The 22,353-nt window shown below is 38.2% G+C and overlaps 1 protein-coding gene across 4 annotated transcripts in view; it reads left to right on the top strand.

Moving 5' to 3' along the window:
• Positions 1 to 22,353, top strand: part of aakg-1 (CBS domain-containing protein) — a gene marked incomplete at both ends in the record, with an annotated part of 36,738 nt that overhangs the window by 2,811 nt on the left and 11,574 nt on the right. For 2 of the 4 annotated variants that reach the window (NM_001379957.2, NM_001379956.1), the window contains 3 exons: positions 10,712 to 10,786; positions 11,134 to 11,276; positions 12,341 to 12,592. In NM_001379957.2, coding sequence (NP_001368615.1) covers positions 10,712 to 10,786; positions 11,134 to 11,276; positions 12,341 to 12,592 — 470 coding nt within the window. Of the gene's footprint in view, positions 1 to 9,512; positions 9,988 to 10,711; positions 10,787 to 11,133; positions 11,277 to 12,340; positions 12,593 to 22,353 lie in introns of those variants that run through there. The other 2 variants (NM_001379958.3, NM_001379959.1) reach the window with 2 other exon arrangements.

The following is a 22,353-nucleotide window of genomic DNA, read 5'->3' as shown; positions in this document are numbered from 1 at the left end:
ATTGAACAAAAATTGGGAGAAAACTTTAAACTTTAAAGGATAACAGAAAAATGGTTTAAAATGGACTTAATTTACTGAATTTAATAACAAGACTTCTCAAAACATGTGTTTTTTTAATTTCAAAAAAAAAAACACGTTTTTATGTACATTTTCTGTAGAAAAAATTCAAATTTCGCTAGCCTACATCGTTGCCCTACCGTTGATTACAAGTCGTTTTATTATGCATTTTATCATGTTTTAGCAGCATTTACTGTGGAGAGGTAACGAAATGTGACTTTTTTCTCGTTACTTATCTGAAAATGGACCTTAAAGGTGATTCTCCCAAAACGGTTCGGATGATGATTGAACGTATAGACCCAAAGTGATCTCAAATAAACAAATTTCGTAATGAAACTGCTCAAAAAAATTTCAAAAATTTTTTATGGCGGTTCAAAATTTTGAAAAATTACACTGATTTTAGCTAAAATCACGAATTTTTCTCATTTTTCCGTGTCACATTCGCCCGAAGTTGGATTTTTTGGAATTATCGTCCTTTATTACATATATTGGTAATTAATCTCATTTAATTTCGTCGATTAAAGTACATTTAAAGCCGATAGGTAAACAATTTTGATAATTTTTGGTTACCTATCGGCTATAAATGTACTTTAATCGACGAAATTAAATGAGATAAACTACCAATATATGAAATAAAGGACGATAATTCCAAAAAAACTGACTTCGGACGACAGATGTGACACGGAAAAATGGGAAAAACTCGTGATTTTAGCTAAAATCAATTTAGGTAATTTTTTAAAAATTTTGAATCGCCATAAAAAATTTTTGAACAATTTTTGAGCAGTTTCATTACGAAATTCGTTCATTTGAGCTTATTTTGGGTCTATACGTTCAAAATCATCCGAGTCCTCCTTTAAATCACATGTACAATAATTGGGCCAAGTAAGCAATAATCAGTTTAAATAACATAAAAACTACTCTCATGTTGCTACATCTTTTGGCGAAACTAAAAAAGCAATTTTTTGGAATTCTCGGGTATATAGATACATATAGATAGTATATAGATACTATATAGACTGATACTGATATATAGATACTGATAGATACAAAACACGTAGAATAGCTGGAAAATATGTAGGAACTGTAGGTCGACCGTTTGAAATTGTATTTTCTCTTTTTCTCTACAATATGCTGAACCCCTCTATTCTCTTTCCATTTTTCCTCTTACTCATTGATTCATTTTCCTGCCATCAACGGAACAAGGACCTTCTATCGCGTTGATTGCTCTCTCTCCTCAATCCACTCTCTTTTTTCTTTCCTTTAGACACTCTGGTTTGATGAACGAAATTGAAATGATGTGCTGCTCCGTGTGCCCTCTTGTGGGTTCGGTTTTTTTCTTCTGTGAGCAGCAATGAGCACGAATGGAAAGAAACTTTTATTCCATTTTTCGTCCGGTTCTAGAGCCCAAGGGTATCTAGAATTTGTTGATTTTCCGATTTTTACTGAAAAATCTCTATTTCTGCTTGATTTTCTGAAACTTTGGACTATTCGGCCTCCTGGAATAGATTTTTTTGTTGAAAAATCTGTGAAAATCCGATTAGTCACGTTTCTTTTGTCGGCTTATGAATTGGAACTCGACTTTCCTGAAATATCCTCGGACTATTCAGAGATTGAGATTATAGGCTTTCCCAGTCTTCAGGCAACTTCTTCAAGAATTTCTACTATTCTTCGAACCCCGCGCAAAATTCTATCGAATGAAATTTGATTGTTCCTGTTGAAATTGGAGCCTTTCGCCTTCTAAATGGATAGCGCCGTTCTCAGGCTCTCGGAAGATTTTTCTTTTGGCTGGAAATTTTCTGGCGAACTCACGTGGTTGTCCCATAAAGTTTTTATCTACAAAAAATGCGGGAAATGTGACGACGTCAGCACACGCTCTTAGCCATGCGAAATCAGTTGAAAAGTCTGCTCTTCGAAATTCCCGCATTTTTAGTAGATCACAACGATATGGGATACATTCTGACACCACGTGTGAACTCTGAATTGCTAATGTTCAATTATACTGGAATTTTCTATTCATTCGACTTTATCACGCAATCCTCCTCGCCGGAATTTTGCAGCTTCTCCCACTTTCCAGAAAAAAAAAGAAAGTGCTCAGATTTTCATAGCTATAAAAAGACCAGGCTTCTCTTCTTGATTGTTTATTCTCCGTCAAATACCACCAGCCACCCATATAGGGTGCAGGAAAGCACACAGATGAAAAAAGAGCATCTGAAGAGCCAAAAAAGAGATGGAATGGCTAGACGTTGTTGTTTCGTTATTGCTTTTGGATTGTGGAGAAATCTCAATGAATTTTTTCGAATTACATGTGTCTAACCTTGAATTGGATCTATTTTAAGACGGAGGTATTGGAGCTCGACTGCCGGTAGTCTCTATAGAAACTAAGGACATCAGGATTCAGACTTTTAACAACTCGATTTTTCAATGCTGATTAAGTTCCTTCTAAGAACTTCGACCAATCAGCGATTCGCTCCACCCACTTTTGAACCAATCAGAAAGGGTGGGCGGAGAATAAAATGAATAAAATCGTGATTTTTAAAGATTGAATTTTTCAATTTTTCACGATTTTTTTGTTTTTTGTTTGTGCTTTTTCTGAATAGGAGACTATTTTGGATTTTTTTTTAAATGAACCAAAATTCTCATTTAAGCTACTCCACCAAACGATTTTCAAATCGGCAAATTGCCGGAATTGAACATTTCTGGCAAATTGGCAATTGCCGAAACTTTTCGGCAAATTGATGGAATTGAATATTTCTGGCATATTGGCAAATTGCCGGAATTGAAAATTTCCGGCAAACCGACAAATTGGCGGAATTGAAATTTTCGGAAAATCGGCAAATTGCCGGAGTTGAAATTTCCGACAAACCGACAAATTGGCGGAGTTGAAAGTTCCGGCAAATCAACAAGTTGCCCGAATTGAAAATTTCCGGCAAATCGGCAAATTGTCGGAATTGGCAATTTCCGGCAAAATCGGCAAATTGCCGGAATTGAAATTTTCGGAAAAACCGGCAGATTGTGGTTTTGCACATTTTTTTTTGGAAATTTCAGAATTTCAATTGTGATCGGCAAAATTGTACGCAGAAATCGGGGAATACATTTTCAAAAAATGCACTGTTTAAAGTGTTTCCGTCATCCCTCTAACCATTTCCGGCAAATCGACAAACCGGCAAGTCGGCAATTTGCCGAAAATCAAAATTTCCGGCAAGTCGGCAATTTGCCGTATTTGTCGACAAATTGCGCCCACCCCTGATATATATATATATACATGAATAAAAAGTATTCATTCCTGTGGAACTCACCAAACTCACTCTCGTCGCCTCACAATTTGACCAGTCAATCACAAAATTACACACATAACCCCCCCCCCCCCCCCCCAAGCGATAAGCTTTTATTCCAACAATAAATAACCCCAAGAATCATCGTTATCACGCGGCGAGATGGAGGAACACGTTTGACGTTAAATAAATGTTCAAACTCGACTTGAGAACATATATAATTGTTGCCAGGCTGTCCCATTGCGGTTTGATCTACGAAAAATGCGGGAATCATTTTCCAGAAAAATTGTGACGTCAGCACGCTCTAAACCATGCGAAATCAGTTGAGATGTCTGCGTCTTTTCTCTTGCCGCATTTTTTGTAGATCTACGTAGATCAAGCCGAAATGAGACAATCTGACTCCATGTGTTGAATCTTAATATTACGGGAACACAAAGTTCGCGTATTGCACAACTTATTTGACGCGCAAAATATCAAACTACAGTACTTCTATAATTGATTACTGTGTTAAATGACTACTGTAGTGCTTGTGAATCGACCATAACCGCGCTACAGTAGTCAGTTATAGAAGTATTGTAGTTTGATATTTTGCGCGTCAAATAAGTTGTGCAATACGCATTCCCGTAATATGTTTTGCTCTTGATGATAGAATTAATAGAATTAATCCCCCCTACCTCCACTACTTATTGCTGTCGCTGCAGTTGTTGATACTGACCTTAGGTCTTAGTTTTCTTCTTTTTTTCTTCTTCTCTCTACATCTTTTTCCGTCTCTTCCAACCCAATGCTGCTGCTGACCACGTGACGACGGCCGATGGCGACCAGGCGCCCGATCCTCTACGAGAAGTAAGAGACGAAGAAGACACACGCCGAAAAGGAGGACACCACATGAAGATTGTGCTTGCTTGATAAAAAAAATGAAGATGTGTGTGTGTGTGTGTGTGTGTGTGTAGCACGGGAAATTGGAAATTGGTAGAGGCGCAGTTCAGCCCATTTGTGTGAGTGCCTTGGTTTCTAATCAGTGTGTGATAAGTCAGTCCCTCGACAAATCTCGTATGAGTTTCACACTTCTGGGACACTTGGTTTTTGGTCTTTTTCGGAGACACCGGCCGTTTGGCGCAACAGCAACAGCAGCAGCAGCTGATAAAGTTGTTCTAATAAAAGCCAAACAATATATTTCATTTTTCATTTTCTGGAGGTATTTGGTTTTGGACATAGCTCCTTCATCTCGAGAAAAAATTGCGGACTGAATTTCATCCTTTGAGCTTGATGCATGGCAATTGCCAGAATTGCCGAAAATTCACAAGACCGGCAATTGCTGGAATTGCCGGAATTGGCGGAAATATAAATTTGATAGTGTTTGTAGATTTGGGAGCAATTTTCTCTTTTCAAGCTGAAAATGTTTTAATCCTTTAAGGATTGGCTGAATTGCCGAAATTGCCTGTCGCCGGAAATTTCCCAAGCCGGCAATTGGCGAAATATAGTCTGAATTGTCGATTGTCCGGAAATTCCTAAAACCGTCAATTGCCGATATTGCCAATCGCCGGAAATTCACAAAACCGGCAATTTCCAGAATTGCCAATCGCCGAAAATTTCCAAAGCCGGCAATTGCCTGAATTGCCGATTGCCGGAAATTTCCAAAACCGGCAATAGCTGAAATTGTCTATCACCGAAAATTTCCAAAGTCGGCAAGTGCCGAAATTGTCGATTGCAGGAAATTTTCATTTTCGGCAATTGTCGGAATTGCCGAAAATTCACAAAAGCGGCAATTGCTGGAATTGCCGATTGCCGGAAATTTCCAAAACCGGCAGTTGCCGAAATTGCCGATTGCAGGAAATTTCCAAAACCGGCAATTGCCGATATTGCCGATTGCCAGAAATTTCCAAAAATTTCCAAAACCGGCAATTCCCGGATTTGCCGCGCACCGCTGTCTTGAAGCCTTCTGCACGAGTCTAGGCTTCTTTCGGTAGTCTGACCTTGGTAATTCCATAGCTTCTGCTTAACCCTACACATTAAGCCTCTGAACGTTTTTCATGGCTTATTGGAACTCGACAAAACCTGGAAGCCCGAGCCATCTGGAAAACGAACAGAGTTCGAACTAGTCGAACTAGAACCGGAAATTTCCAAAAAAAAAAACATTTTTTTCATCTAAAAATGTTTATACCTCGGTCGTTCTATTGTTGACACCAACGGTTTCCCAAAAAAAAAAAAGACGAACGTCTGGAAATGAAGTGAGCCCGTGAAGCCTTTCTTCAAGTACACTCTACTTTTCCTGTTTACTATTCTGCACTGCCGCTTCGTTTCTGTGGAATTCAGTTAGTTTTTTCCGCACAATTTGATATGTGTTTTGTTGCGCCCGTTGTACTTTTACAATGTTTTTTTTAAATCAAAACAACCAGAAACTAACATGATCATTACTTTAACATTTTGGTGGTGATAATGATACGAAATTTTTTGATCAAAAATCAAATGGTCATCATCGGGAAAAATGGTTGGTGCTATCGTGTTGTGGAGTGGAAGTGGAAAAAATATTACTTTTTGTTAAAAATTGCAACTTTTGAATCTGAACGCTCTTCTTCTTCTGTTTTCTCATTTTTTCTCATTTTCGAATCACGAAAACAGGATCCAGTTACCACGAAAATTTACGGAAAAGGAGACGCTTATTGTGACTGATTCTTTTGGCCTGAAAAACAAATGTATGCATTTTTGAATATAGTCAAATAAAATGCTCGAATACATAGTTTCATCTCGGAACATTCTGTGTCGAGTCAGATTAAACCACGTGGTGTCAGCGTGTCCCATTTCGGTTTGATCTACAAGAAATGCGGGAGTTGAGACGCCGAGTTGTCAACTGATTTAGCATGGCTTTCCCGAAAATTCCCGCATTTTTTGTGGATCAAGCCATGGTGATTAAGGCAGCCTGACACCACATTAACTGTGTACAATAGTTTTTCTGGCGATTTCCGCCGTCTGATTGCTCGGCAAGCCCCTGATCTACCAAGGTTTCGCTTAATTTTCGGAAGATCCGAAAAAAAGCTAATCACAGTGACTATACGAAGTTACAATTTTTTTGAAACGAAAAAAAAAATGTTTCTGTTTGCTGGCCCACTAGCTCTATACGTTATGTAATTAAAGCTCACGAGATGTAGGTCTCCATTTCCGTTTGGCTCATGGTTCACTGAACCACGTGAGCAAGAGTTCTACAGTAACCCATAACCTTTGGTGAGAAAAAGTCACAACTGTTGGATGACCACTGGTCATCATCAGTTGTGTCATTTTTTGTTCTTCTTCTTTTTCTGCTCCTCACATGATACGACACTAGTTGGGTGCTGAGGTTATTGGGCAAGGCGACGGTGACTCAGTGTCCCTTTGAAAGGGCACCCGGTGCACAATCACGTGTCCATGCATGGACTCCACCGCCCCATTTTGTCGGAAATTCGTTTCTCAGTGTTCCATGTCTTGGAACCAACTCTCACATCACGGTTTTTTTCCGGAGAAAACCGATAATTCTTGATTTATCGTTTTTCCGGAAAATTAAATTATTTAATTCCGAAACCCGGTCAGGGCTTCCGTGGAGGGCAGGCGAGGTTTGAGGACCTGATGCCTGCCTGAAACCTGCCTTAAGGTCAGGCACATCAGTAAAATCGCGCCCAAAATGTTATGAAACGTGCGGTGCCAACGGGTTCGTGTGTATGAACCTTTGATGATATGAGTGAGGAGTGGTAGGAAGAGAAAAAGAAGAAGAAGAAGAATAGAAAGACACTCACGGAAAAGACAACGCTTCCAAATGTTGTGAAAATCAAAAATCGTCATGATCTCGTCGTGTCGTCTGTGTTATGATTTTTGTTTAATCGGTTTGCACCCGGCCGGAGAATATGATATCTATGAGTTTTTTCGTCGGAAGCGATAAAAATGATCGAAAAATTTATTGCACATTCCGATCATTTATTACGCGTAAATTTGGTGATTTAGGAACATTTTAAGTCGGCTAGACATTTTTAATGTGCCTAACTCAACGAATTAACACGTAATGAGCATTGGAAATATGCAATAAATTTATTGGTCACTTTTTTGAGTTGTCTCGTACTGAAATTCGGTCCGCTGGAGCTCACGTTGTTCAATTTTGAAGCTTGTGCTACTGCTTCCATGGTTGGTAGGCGCGCGGTGTCAAGGTCTGCCTGAAACCTGCCTACCTCACGCCTCCAGGCTTCACGTGATGCCAAGATGTCCCATTTTGGCCGGTGTGATCTACGAGAATTGCGGGAGAGTTTAGGCGCAGACTTCTGCACATGGTGTCAGAATGTCCTATTTCGATTTGATCTTCAAAAAATGCGGGAGTTGATATGCAGAGTTCTCAACTGATTTTGCATGGTTAAGAATGTCTGACGTCACAGTTTTTCTGGAAAAATATTCCCGCATTTTTTGTAGATCAAACTGTAATGAGACAGCCTGACACCACGTGCCGATCGTTAACAACGTGGTGACGTCAATTTTTTTTGGGGAAAAAATCCCGCATTTTTGGTAGATCACCACGTGTAGCTTCTGAAATCACAGTTTCTTCTTGCGATTTTTGACCAGCAGAATCCGGATGTATATATGTTTGGAATTCTAATCACCGAGTGAATTCAAAAATTCAAAGCTATAGCTACTTCCGGAAAACATTTCATTTTTATTCCGAAAAAAGAAGCGACTTTAGAATATTAACATTTTTGTTTCCAGGATAATCTCCCCGGATTTTCCAATTTTATCCATCTTTTTTTGAAGCTCTCTCTCTTTCTCTTTTTATTTGCCTCCCATTTGGTTGGTGGCTGTGTGTGTGTGTGTCACTATTGTTGTTATTGCATTATATGTGCATAGGAAGAGAAAAGAGAAAAATATCTATTGGCTTTTTGAGGTGGAAAAAGCCTCGTTTTTGTCTAATTTTTCGCTCGATTTTTTTTAATCTGAAATCCGGAAAGAACCAAGGCACTTTAGATCTTTTTTTTTTGAATGAAAAGTCTGAAAGTTTTTTTTCGTGCACAGGATGCCGATTTAGCGGAAACTTCAATTCCGGCAATATGCCGATTTGCCGGAAATTTCAATTCCGGCAATTTGCCGATTTGCCGATTTTCCAGCAATTTAGCGCTTTGTCGGAAATTTCAATTCCGGCAATTTGCCGATTTGCCGATTTTCCAGCAATTTGCCAATTTGCCGGAAATTTCAATTCCGGCAATTTTCTAATTTGCCGGAAATTTCAATTCCGGCAATTTGCCGATCTGCCGGAAATTTTAAATTCCGCCAATTTGCCGCTTTGCCGAAATTTCCAATTCCGCCAATTTGCCGATTTGCCGGAAATTTCAATTCCGACAATTTGCCGATCTGCCGGAAATTTCAATTCCGACAATTTGCCGATCTGCCGGAAATTTTAAAGTCGAGAATTTGCCGATTTGCCGGAAATTTTCAATTGCGACAATTTGCCGATTTGCCGGAAAAACTCGTTCGCCGGTCACCCTTCTTGGTTTGAACATGCAACAGGGCTATAGTGTTCTCAACCAAAAAAAGTGGCAAAAACTCACAGTAATTGCCACTTTTTGAAAAGTTTTACTAATGCTATTCGGTTATTTTGATGACATCATAGTGGTTATAATACGACCGAATTGCACCATGAAGCTTCAAAAAATTTCGAAAAAATAGTACTGAAATGCACTTTCCGGCAGTTTTTTCGTAATGAAATTCGGCGCATTTAGAGTCTCTAAATTAAATCGAATTCTGATTGACAGTTTTTTCTTTCTCCGTGTGATAAGGTTCCTCATAAATTCCGTTTATTGCTTTTTTGGAGGTTACTTGCTCCTTACCATTACACAACTTTTTGTATAATATTACGGGAACACAATATTCTGAGAATGCGTACTGCACGGCATATTTGACGCGCAAAATATCTCGAAGCGAAAAGAAAACTACAGTAATTTGTTAAATGACTACTGTAGTGCTTGTGAATCGACCACAACCGCTACAGTAGTCATTTAAAGAATTACTGTAGTTGAGATATTTTGCGCGTCAAATATGCTGTGCAGTACGCATTCTCAGAATTTTGTGTTCCTGTTTATATTTGTATCTGTATTCTCTCTCTCTCTCTCTCTCCCTCCGTATTCCTTTATTATTTTTCCGACATTTCAAATTTTCAAGGGATCAGCACATCTGAACTGAATGGCTACAGTATCCCCGTCGAATCTGGTATTCCCACCTCCACCATCACCCGATCCCTATACCCAACGATCAGGGACTCCATCGGCACTTTTAGTGTTCTTGGCGGCAACTCCGTCGAGCCAAGAAGACGAGGCGGCGGCTCTTCCCGGCGGAGCGATAAGTCCCCGACGAAGATGGTCAAGCACAAAAGAGCAAAGTAAAAGTGCTCCGGGAAGTGCTCGACGAGTTGAAAAGTCGTTTTCGTTTGACGGAGAGCCGACGACGATTGATCGATACTCTTGTGGTAATCGAACAAGTTTGGAAACGATGATTGAACAAGAGCCCGAGCATCACGGAGCAACAGAGCACGAGCATCCATCACCACTTCCGTCGAAGGGTCTGATTCGGAAGTTTCGGAAGCGAATTTTGAGCAGTGATAAATCATTTGGATCATCATCATCATCAAATCCGTGTTCTTCATCGCGTAATGGACTATGTATGGGATCAAGGGTGGAACATTTTTCAAAATGTTGAGAATCAAAAAAAAATTTATTGATTTTTGTTGACTTCAAGAAATTCTGGAAAAAAAATTCTATTACACATTTTTTTGTGGGTCGATTTTCTCCATTTTTCAGTCGAAAAATTTCTTGAAAATAGCCTCATATATATATATATATATATACAATATGTATATGTTATGCGTAAAATCTGTATATATATTATATAGATATAAATCGACCCACAAAAAGATGTGTAATAGCTATAGAATTTATATATGTTTATATATAGATATATATGTATTTAATTAAAGAAAAGATATATATATATATATATATATATATATATATATATATAATCTGTATATGTTATGTGTATGTATTATATATATTATATATATATATATATATAAATTCCATGCACATTTTTGTGGGTCGATATTCTTAATTTTTAAGTACAAAATTTTCTTAAAAAGGTGTCAAAAATGATATATATGTATAAAACATACACATAACATTCAAACCGGAATATTTCATATTCGCCAACTGCCCCAAAATTACCAAAACTGCTATGCTTATATATAGATATATATGTATGTATTTTAAAAGTAAGAAAAATTGCTAAAAATTTTAAAGTGGGTGAAAAATATGGTAAACGACGTTTCAAAAATTGCAATAAATACTTTTTTCTCGAAATTCTTTATTTTAATTCCAATTTTTCAGGCTCAAACAATTCGGGCTCATCGTCATCGTCAAGCGGCGGAGCAAATTCGGGTGTACAACAGAGCTCTGTTCATCGTAAGTTGATGAATTGATAAATTTTCTAGAGCTTTAAAAATTGTGAATTTATTTTTTTTGGCGAAAATTCGGCAGTTTTGGTAATTTTGGGGAAATTGCCGAATATGAAAAATTCCGGCAAATGGCAATATTTGAAATTGCCGGTTTTTGGAAATTTGCCGAGCTCGGAAAACGGCAAATTTTGCGAATTTGCCTCTTTTTTAAAGCCTTTTTTTGTGTAATTTTTCGGGAATTCCTAAACTAAAATTATTATTTTTGGTTAAAATTTTAGGTGAAAAATCCAAAAAGTCATCTAGAATTTCTCTAAAATGTGAAAAAAAATCACTAAAAATCGCCTCAAATTTCAGCATCCAACTCATATTCACCACGTTCTCGTCCACTATTCGTTGATACTCAAATGGCCAATCATTTACAGGATTCAAATATGAAACGAAGAAGTCCAGTGTCACAGGTGGTGGATTTTGTACGTGGAAGGAATCGCACGTATTCGGTAGGATTTTGAGAGAAAGAAGCTTGAAATTTGAATGAAAAATTGGCGAAAAAAATATTTTTAAAAAGGATTTTTCGATATTCTGAATAATTCAAAACATTCGATTTTGACGCACAAATCGGAAAATGGCCGGTTTGCCGATTTACCGGAAATTTAAATTCCGGCAAAATTTCAGAATTGAAATTTCCGGCAAATCGGCAAATTGTCAGAATTGAAGTTTCCGGCAAAATTCCAGAATTGAAATTTCCGGCAAATTGGCAGAACTGAAAATTTCCGGCAAATCGGCAAATTACCCGAATTTAAAAGTTCCTGCAAATCGGCAGAATTGAAATTTCCGGCAATTCGGCAAGTTGCCCGATTTGAAAATTTCCGGCAAATCGGCAAATTGGCCGAATTGAAAATTTCCGGCAATTCGGCAGATTGCCCGAATAGAAAATTTCCGGAAAATCGGCAGAATTGAAATTTCCGGCAAATCGGCAAGTTGCCCGATTTGAAAATTTCCGGCAAATTTGCAGAATTGAAAATTTCCGGCAAATCGGCAAATTGGCCGAATTGAAAATTTCCGGCAATTCGGCAGATTGCCCGAATAGAAAATTTCCGGAAAATCGACAGAATTGAAATTTCCGGCAAATCGGCAAATTGTCGGAATTGAAATTCCCGGCAAATTGCCGAATTTGTCAACAAAAAAATTGCCGCTCACCCCTGATACCGAATACAGCAGAAATTATCGAATTTTTCAAAATGTTGAAAAAAAAAGTACTGAATTATTTTTGAATTCCCGCGCAAGTTAGTGACGTCATTTTTGACATTTTTTGCGTTTTCCAGCTAAACAGGTGGGGGGGGGGGGTTTGTAAGTTTTTCATGCATTTTTTTCCGGAAAAAAACGTTTTTTTAAATGTAGAATTTTAGATTTTCAGCGAATTTATTCTGAAAAAAATTGACAACGTATGTTTCACATTTGAAAAAAATCCCGTCACTCATTTGCGCGGTAGTTCAAATTCAAATATAATTCAGCTTAAAAAAAAAAAATTTTTTTTTCAAAAATTAAATGTTCAACTATTCAGCTTCAACTCTCGTCGAGCCCAATGTGCTCACCACAATCAGTTGCCGCGCGTGCAAGTGCCTCGTGTGACGGATGCAATGGACCTCCTCCTCCTCCTCAACCAATCGGAATGAGCCCATCGGGACGTCGTCAAACGATCAGTGGCCGAGTACATCGGGCATCGTTCACCGCTGGTGGAACGTTGAAAAGTTTCGATTCGGGATTGGATCTCTCGTCGCCGACGATCAATCATACGGCACTGCTAATCAAAGAGGTTAGTTGGCTTTTTTTTTGGGGCTTAAAACTATGAAACCCCACGTGTAAAAGTCACATGATCGGATCGGGAATCGATAATGATATGCCCGAAATCGTCAATGAATGACGACGAGATGAAGGAATGCAAATGAAGAATCTATGGTTTTTCAACAAAAAAAAAATGTAAAAAATTCATATTTTAGGATGAATTTGTTGAATTTTATTACCAAACTACAGTACTCCTACAGTATCCCGACCATATCCCCCCACTAACCCCAAGCAAATATCCCTTCAAAAGTCGAAAAGTCGATTTTTCCTAAACTACAGTAATCCTACAGTACTCCTACAGTACCCCGACCATATCCCCCCACTAACCCCAAGCAAATATCCCTTCAAAAGTCGAAAAGTCGATTTTTCCTAAACTACAGTAATCCTACAGTACTACTACAGTACCCCGATCATATCCCTCAACTAACCCCAAAGCAGTATCACTTCAAAAGATGAAAAGTCAATTTTTCCTAAACTACAGTAATCCTACAGTACCCCTACAGTACCCCTACCATATCCCCCAATAACCCCAAAGCATATCCCCCCACTAACTTCAAAAAACGAAAAGTCTATTTTTCCCAAACTACAGTAATCCTACAGTACCCCGACCATATCCCCCCACTAACCCCAACCCATAATCCAGAAGAACTTATAGAATTTGAACAGAAGAGTTCATATTTTAGGATGGATTTTCTTTATTAGAGATATTTTCCTCCGACTTTCCCAACACTCACACACCATTTTCTAGCCAGTGAAATAATTTTCCAGCTTTCTTTCTTTTGTTTTCCTTCCGCGCAATGCCAAAGGCGAAAGACCTGCAAATCCTATTTGCCGTTGTTCAGTTTTCCGCTTTTTTTCGGCCTCTAAAATTGGATTTCTAATCAGTAAGATGGCGAATCTAGTTTTACTGTGTGTTTTCATCTCTTTCTGTTGATTTTTTTTGTTGAAAAAACTCGCTTTTTTGTGCATTTCTGAGAATAAATATGCGTTTTCTAGATACGCGGTCAGTCTGCGCTTTGATCTACAAAAAATGCGGGAATTTTTCGCCCAGAAAAATTGTGACGTCAGCATACTCTTAACCATGCGAAATCAGTAGTTGAGATGTCTGCGTCTTACCTCCCTCCCGCATTTTTCGTAGATCACAGCGAAATGGGACTTTTTGACTTATTTCGAAGATTGCGTACTGCGCAACGAATTTGACGCGCAAAGTATCTCGTAGCGAAAACTACAGTAATTCTTTAAATAAGACTACTGTAGCAGGCTCGATACATAAAGCTACAGTAGTCGTACTTAAAGGATTACTGTAATTTTCGCTATGAGATATTTTGCGCGTCAGATATGATGCATTCTCAGAACTTTGCGTTTCCCTGATAGGTGGATTTTTAATCGATACTATGAAATATGCACGTAATGTGTTTCCTGCGTTTGATTACAAAAATGACGTCACCTCCTCCGTATTATTGTGCTCTTCGCGGCGGGAGCATCTTAACCTCCACACACACACACAAACACAGAACTTCTTTGCTTCTCCGAGACGACTCTACCTCAATTGACTCTTTGTTTTGTCTGACTATCTCGGACATTTCTCTCTCTCTCTCGCTACTCTTATTTTCTTCTCTGCTTCTCACGCCTATCTCCACCGCCTGCTTCATGTTTTCCATACATACATACACAACTTGCGGACGAAAAGCCCAGTGAGTGACCCGTGTGGTGGTCAGCACCAGCGCCACCACCACCAAGAAGACGTCGCGGCTTCATCATCCTTCTGCAAATGAATTCTTCGCGTCTCCATCTCTCTCTCTCCCTCTCTCTCTCTCTCTTGTTGTCTCTCCCCTTCTCCTCGGCTTTTCGTTTTGCCTCCTGCGTTTCTTGTTGATGTTCTTGAAGTGCTCACTTCTTTGGCTAGAAATCTACTCTGCAGAATTCTGTAGGTTTCTACGGAATTTTGATCCCTTTGAACCACCTCCAAGCTGATCGTTTGATTCTGTGATTGGACTGATCTGATTTATTTTTGCCTTGTTCTCCCGCCTGCAAGACGTCAAACGATGGACGTAGTGTCAGGCTGTCCCATCAAGGTTTGATCTACAAAAAATGCGGGAACTTTTTTGCCCACAAAAATGTGACGTATATATAATATCGCGTTGTTAACCCGGCGAAATCAGTTGAGAACTCCGCTGCCGCATTTTTTGTAGATCTACGTAGATCAAGCCGAAATTAGACACGATACAAGTTCAACCTAACCAGCATGTTATTGCTCCCCGTAAAATTCTCGGAATCTCAAAACCCGGTTATTAATTCATAAATGCCGCTGGTATCCCACTTCCGTAGACCGAAAGTCAACGTCTTCTCGCTTCCCCTCGCCGACCGACAGAATGTCAATTTTCCGCTGAAATTTGAGAATTTCTTGCAGGGATTTGAGCAGACACACCTAGCACGTGATGTCAGAGTGCCCCATTTAAGTTTGATCTGCGTAGATCTACAAAAAATGTGGCAGCAGAGTTCTCAACTGCTTTTGCATGGTTAAGAACGTGCTGACGTCACATTGTTTTAGGCAAAAAATTCCCGCATTTTTTGTAGATCAAACCGTAATGTCAGCGTGGTGGTGTCTCATGTGACATTGAACGGGTGGGAGGTCAAATAGCGCTAGAAAAAGAGCCATATATATATGACATGTCCTACGTTGAATAGGAAATGAAATGGAGAGAAGAAGAAGAAGGATTTGTTGACGACACACAGCGACGATGTGGTGCCGGATGGAAAGAGTAGATCAAAAGTCAGACGAGCTTCGAAATGTCTAGCAGCGTTTTCCTATAACCTTTGCTCTTGCCGGTTTTCTAATTATTTTTACCCGATTGCTCGGATTTGCCGTAAAGAGGTTTCATACGTATTTTGACGTTTTTTGCCACATTTTACGTGCAAATTGTCGGACATCGAACTACTGTAACTTGTGCGAATTTACGAGTATCTTACACGCTGCTGTCCGTTAATCGACACTAGTGGCGAAATTTGCCCACTTTACGGTAGATCATTAGCTCGTTCACTTTTGATCTACCATTTTTAAAATTCCATTTTTCTCCCCTTCAAAAGGCACCTACATCAGAGGTGGGCGGCAATTGCCATTCGGCAAAGTTTTTGTCGATTTGCCGGAAATTTAAATTTTCGGCAAATTGCCGATTTGCCAGAAATTTTCAATTCCGACATTTTGCCGATTTGCCAGACATTTTCAATTCTGGCAACCTGTCGATTTCCCGGAAATTTAAATTCCGGCAATGTGCCGATTTGCCGGAAATTTGCCGATTTGCTTGAGATTTCAATTCCGGCAAATTGCCGATTTGTCGGAAATTTTCAATTCCGACATTTTGCCGATTTGCCAGAAATTTTCAATTCCGACATTTTGCCGATTTGCCAGAAATTTTCAATTCCGACATTTTGCCGATTTGCCGATTTGCCGGAAAAATCGTTTGATGACTTCAATCGATTGTTGTGCAAACGTGCTCATCTTCATCGTTTTTTTGTTTCGGCGGCTCGGGGACCAACTGTTGCTTGCTTGTTCTCTCGTTCTTCACACATCTCTCTAACTGTCTGCGTCTGCGTCCCAGATCTCCCCCCGGGGTGCGTATTGGCTTCATGTGTCCTTGAGCTTGACGAGAGATGCCTGGAGCCTGGATCCTGAGAACCACGTGAGCATCATCTTGGTTTTTTTTTTTTGTTTTTCAAGTCCGCGGCCCCACCAGTTTCTGTTTTTCTACACTATTTTCTCTGTCGAGTTTCCCTTTCCGATGTTCTTATCTTCTTCCTCTGCTTTGCTCTCTGCTTTGTCTTAACTCGATCAGGCTCCCCTTGGGACAACTTTTTCCCTTTTTATTCTTTTTTTTTTTGCTTTTTTCCCCACAAACGACCCTATCAACAACAGCGCCCAACTAGATTAATGACTTTTTCGATTTTTGATCGTTTGTTCTAATCGGATTAACTGGGAACTGGGTAGTTGAAATTTGAACTCAAAAATACCCAATTTGTAATGAAATAGCAATCGCGCTCCAACGAACAACGCCCCCGCACACACACAAAAGTTGGGTCTTGTTAGGCCATTTTTTGTATATTTTTGGTGTATTTTAATAGTTTTTTTTCCTTTGTTTCAATGATTTTTATGTCAAAATTGCAACAAAAAATCCGAAATTTTTCGATGAGAAAATCGAGGATTTTCCAGATTTTCTTTCAGATTACGGTAGGGCGTCTTGTCACGAAAAAAACGTTTTTTTTTTGGATGACCCTTTAACGAATTAAAGTGCGATTGCGCTCCAATGCCAAATCCGATTTGCCGGAATTTTTCAATTCTGGCAATTTGCCGATTTTTCGGAATTTTTCAATTTCGCCAATTTCCCGATTTGCCGGAGTTTTATATTATTGGCGAATTACTGATTTGCCGGAATTTTTTTTTTCGGCACATTGCCGATTTGCCGGAATTTTTCAATTCTGGCAATTTGCCGATTTGCCGGAATTTTTCCAACTTTACACATATTTTCAAAAATCCGAAGAAATAATTGAAAAATTTTGAATTTTTGGTTTTTCCGCCAGCTGGATTTGCACTTTCGTTCAGTTTAAAGGCGCATCCAATTTTATTGCTCCTTTTTCGTGGCGAGACCTCCTCTATTAATGCATGGCGCAATTTCCCAAGAAAATCTGAAAATGCTCTTTTTTTTCAGAGCTGAAATTGGCGGAAAGCGCATATTTTTCTTGCTCTATTTCCGCTTTTCAGCATTTTTTTTAAACGATTTTCTTGAGCAACATTTATTTTTCCAACGAAAATTTTTGATAATTTCTGAGCTTTTTGTGAATTTCCGTGCACTTATCAATGGATTATGATTATTTTTGAATTTTTTTTGGCTTCGAAATGTTTCAAAAATCGCTGAAAAATGTGCAATTTCCCGCGGATTTTTTTCGAAAAATTCGCATAATTTTGGCGGAGGCTCTGTGAGCACATTTATTTGTGCTCTTTTCTCCCTCTCTCTCTCTCTCTCTCTCTCTCTCGATCTCTAATCGAATGTGTATTTCGAAACAATCTCCACCAACATTTCGCCCATTTTTCAATGGAATTTTCTAGTGAGTGAGTGCGTGGAGATGGGTGCCCTGAGCAACCATTTTGAGCGCATTTTTTTTTGCACTTTTTTAGCCTATTTTTAGCTTAGAAATTTTTTTTTGACCTACCTAGTGTCTGGTTGCATTTTTCGGAAATTTCAATTTTTTGAATCTAGTAGTTTTTCCACATATAACCCAGAAAATTTGCGATTTTTGCCCCTAAAATACGGTAGCCGGTCTCGAAACGACGACAATTTTTTCGTAAATGCAAAAAGATGTGCGCCTTTAATAGGAGTACTGTAATTTGGAACTTTGATTGCTGTGAAATTGATTTACATTGATTTTCTCATAGTTTTTCTCCCGGTTTGCCAAAATTTCAGTACTTTTAATAGAAAAACTATGAGAAATCAATAAATACACAACAACAAAAGTTTCAAATTACAGTACTCTGCTGTTAAAGGCGCACACCTTTTTGCATTAAGCGAAAAATTTGTCGTCGTGTCGAGACCGACTACCGTATTTTTGTGCCGCAAATTCACGGACTTCTGGTTTCCCTCATAAATTGAAATGGAAGAGTTTTTTGCCGAACTAGGCCATTTTGGCTCGGCCACATCTGGGGTAGATTTACGGCGCGTTGCGTGTTGCGTCCCGACTCGATTGTAAAACTAAATGTATTTGTCCGTGTGGAGTACACACGACTTTCCCATGTCCAGCGGGCGATTATCAATAAAGCGCGAAAATTCAAAATTCAATGAGGAAGGCCAGAACTCCGTGTGCAAAATTTCGCTAGAATTTAATTTTAAAATAAACTTAATTAAAAAAAAAACTATTTCCAAATCTAAAAATATACCACCGAATAATAAAAATTTCGAGAAATTTCTGCGGCGCCCAAAGGTTGTTAAAACCAAAATCCAAAAAAAAAAAAAGAATTCTCCCGGAAATTGGGTACATTTGCTTGAATAAAATGCGTATATTTGCTTATAAATAAGACTATTATATAAATCGATGAAATGACATGAACAACCAAATAAGAAAAAAAAATTGAATTGCCGTGTGCAAATGGATTTATTATTGGTGGTGTGCAAATATTAAGACTGAAGTAGTCTGACGACGAAAAGTTGAGAAAAAATGTTTTGATTTTTAGTTTTTGCGCTGAGGAGAATTTCGAGTTTTACCATGTTAAAAATTGTAATTTTTGCAATTAAAAAACCCTTCAAGTTACTGAATTTTTTGAATTCCCGCGGCGCAAATTTATGACCTACCTAGTTTTTAGTTTTGGCATTTTCTTGGAAACTTTAAAATTCGCAACGAAAAAAAATCTTATGCCTAAATGGCTATAAAAAAAATAAAAAATAAAAAAAAATAAAAAAAATAAAATCTTATGCCTAAATGGCTATAAAATTATTGAAAAAAAAATTATTGGCTATAAAATTATTGAAAACTTTCATTGGAAAAAAAATCTGAAAAATTATGCATTTTATATAAATTTTCCAAGTTCCCAGTTTTTCCCATTTTAAATTATCTTTTGAAAAAATTTTGAAATTAATAACTTTTATACACACCTAACTGCTCTTTGCTGTTTCCCAATGCTTTTCCCTCTTCTTTTATTTTTTTTTATTTTTTCCCATTTTTTATTATTTGTTCTTTTCGTCGAGCAGCAGCACAGCAGCACCCAGCAGAGGGCCTCTTCTTCTTCTTCTTCTTCGCATTTTTTTTCTATCGAACGGCAATCCATCCTTGAATCCGCCAGAGAAGGTTTTGGCACAATTTTTGAAGGAAGATCCATTAAAATATATATTTTTAGATGCAAAAAATCGATTCAATTTTCGCTAAATTTCCTCCACACAATGAGAACTCGCCGAGCAGTCAGCGCCTTCAGAGACGCTGATTGGTTCAAAACAGGGGTGTGCGGATAACCGATTTTTTCGGCTAACGGCTAATTTCAAAATTTTCGGCAAACGGCTAATTCGGCTAATCTCAGTCATTCAAATCGGCTAATTTTCGGCTAATTCGGCTAATTCGGAAAATATTCATTTGGTTAAGCTTTTTTTGTCCATTCTGTTAATTCAGGTTTTGGGTTAATTTTTTCACTGTTATTGAGCAAATTCAGGGATGAACGACTGTTCAAATAGAAAAAAATCATACAAATTCACCACATTTTGTTTTCCAAAAAAATATGTTAGTTGAATTAGCCGAAATAGCCGATCGGCGAATTCGGCTAACATCGGCCAAAATCGGCTAACGGATAACTACGTATTAGCCGAACTGCCAAAAAGTCGGCTAACGGCTAATTCGGCTAATATTAGCCGAGTTAGCCGAATTAGCCGATCGGCGAATTCGGCTAAATCGGCTATTATCCGCACACCCCTGGTTCAAAAGTGTGCGGAGCGAAATGCTGATTGGTCGGGGAGTTCTCCTCATTTTGGAGGAAATCAGCCGAAATTTAAAAATGTCGACTTTTTTTTTCGTTTTTCTTCTTTTGGATTTTTTGAAGCAAGTTTCGCTTTGTGTTTGTGATAGTTTCTGTACATGATATTCACGCACTTTTTTTTCATTTCATCATTCTCACCTAAATAGGATTATTCAAATTTCGATCGGAAATTTTGAATAGCACGAGAGAGAGTTTCGAGGAATGTCATATGCAAATTTACGTGACACTTTTTTTTTTCCTCTCGATTTTGAGTATTTTATGGAAGTTTGTTGAAAGTATGATGTTTTTTGTGTCGTGTCCATTCATAACAGAGGTGGGCGGATATTTTCTAATAATGAATTTATCAATAAGTATTGATGTAGTTATTCTGGAAGAAATGTATCCGAACAAAAGAGTAACTATTAAGCAACATTTTAATATGATAAAACCTAGAAAAATTCTACAAGTTTTCTGTATAAACGATATGCAAGTCCATTATCCGATATCCGTAATATCCGTAATATCCGATATCCGATGTTGCTCGGCTAATAAGTTTTAAGGTCTCGGTAAGGGCAACTTGTAGAATTTTTCTAGGTCTTATCATATTAAAATGTTGCTTAATAGTTACTCTTTTGTTCGGATACATTTCTTCCAGAATAACTACATCAATACTTATTGATAAATTCATTATTAGAAAATATCCGAAAAAATATCCGCCCACCTCTGATTCATAACACACCTAATTATAAGATTTTTTCGAAATTAGAAGAAAAAATTCCATAATTTTCGCGTTTTGAAAAATTATGACAAAAAAATAGAACGCTTAAAAATTGAGAGAGAGATGAGACAGAAAATAATGAAAAGCGAATCTCTGCCACGTGTGTCATCTCATCTCATCCCCCCAAGATTTTCGAATAGTTTCGAAAATGTTCGTAAATCATCATTTTCTGACTTTCTGCGCCACAAATTCTACGATCACACTCTCCTTTTTTTCATTAAATAGTCTATTTCGTAGATCACTTTTGCTGCTGTCCGAATATGGGTGGAACCATCATCAACTTGTTCAGCATAAAATTTGATCGTTCTCTGAGTTTGATGATTGCTTTTGTAATTGAAAAATTGTCTCTGATTTTTTCAATTTTCCCAATTTTTTTCGCTGAAAAATGTCGAATAGTTAGTTGTCGTTTTTTTTCCCAAATTGTTTTATAAAAATTTCTATCATTTGCCGATTTGCCAGAAATTTTCAATTCGGGCAGTTTTCCGATTTGCCGGAAATTTTCATTTTCGGCAAATTGGCGATTTGCCGGAAATTGTCATTTTTGGCAAATTACCGATTTACCGGAAATATTCAATTCCGGCAAATCGTCAATTTGCCGGAAATTGTAGTGTTTGGAAAATTGCCGGTTTGCCGGAAATTTGAAAAATGGCTTATGCCGGTTAGCCGGTTTGCCGGAAATTTGAAAAATGGCTTATGCCGGTTAGCCGGTTTGCCGGAAATTTGAAAATGGCTTTTGCCGGTTAGCCGATTTGCCGGAAATTTTGTCTTTTTTGGCAAATTGTCGATTTGCCGGAAATTTTCAATTCCGGCAATTTACCGATTTGCCGGAAATTTTAATCTTCGGCAATTTTCCGATTTACCGGAAATTTTCAATTCCGGCAAATCGGCAATTTGCCGGAAATTGTAATTTTTGGAAAATTTGCCGGTTTGCCGGAAATTTGAAAATGGCTTATGCCGGTTAGCCGATTTGCCGGAAATTTTGTCTTTTTTGGCAAATTGTCGATTTGCCGGAAATTTTCAATTCCGGCAATTTACCGATTTGCCGGAAATTTTAATCTTCGGCAATTTTCCGATTTACCGGAAATTTTCAATTCCGGCAAATCGGCAATTTGCCGGAAATTGTAATTTTTGGAAAATTTGCCGGTTTGCCGGAAATTTGAAAATGGCTTTTGCCGGTTAGCCGCTTTGCCGGAAATTTTGTCTTTTTCGGCAAATTGTCGATTTGCCGGAAATTTTCAATTCCGGCAATTTACCGATTTGCCGAAAATTTTAATCTTCGGCAATTTTCCGATTTACCGGAAATTTTCAATTCCGGCAAGTCGGCAATTTGCCGGAAATTGTAATTTTTGGAAAATTAACCGGTTTGCCGGAAATTTGAAAAATGGCTTTTGCCGGTTTGCCGGAAATTTTCAATTCTGGCAAACTGCCGGTTAGCCGATTTGCCGGAAATTTTGTCTTTTTTGGCAAA

Source organism: Caenorhabditis elegans, chromosome III, assembly GCF_000002985.6.
Source record: "Caenorhabditis elegans chromosome III".
Classification (NCBI taxonomy): domain Eukaryota; kingdom Metazoa; phylum Nematoda; class Chromadorea; order Rhabditida; family Rhabditidae; genus Caenorhabditis; species Caenorhabditis elegans.
Note: the sequence above shows the minus strand (reverse complement) of the source record. Positions and strands in the feature narration are given on the sequence as shown.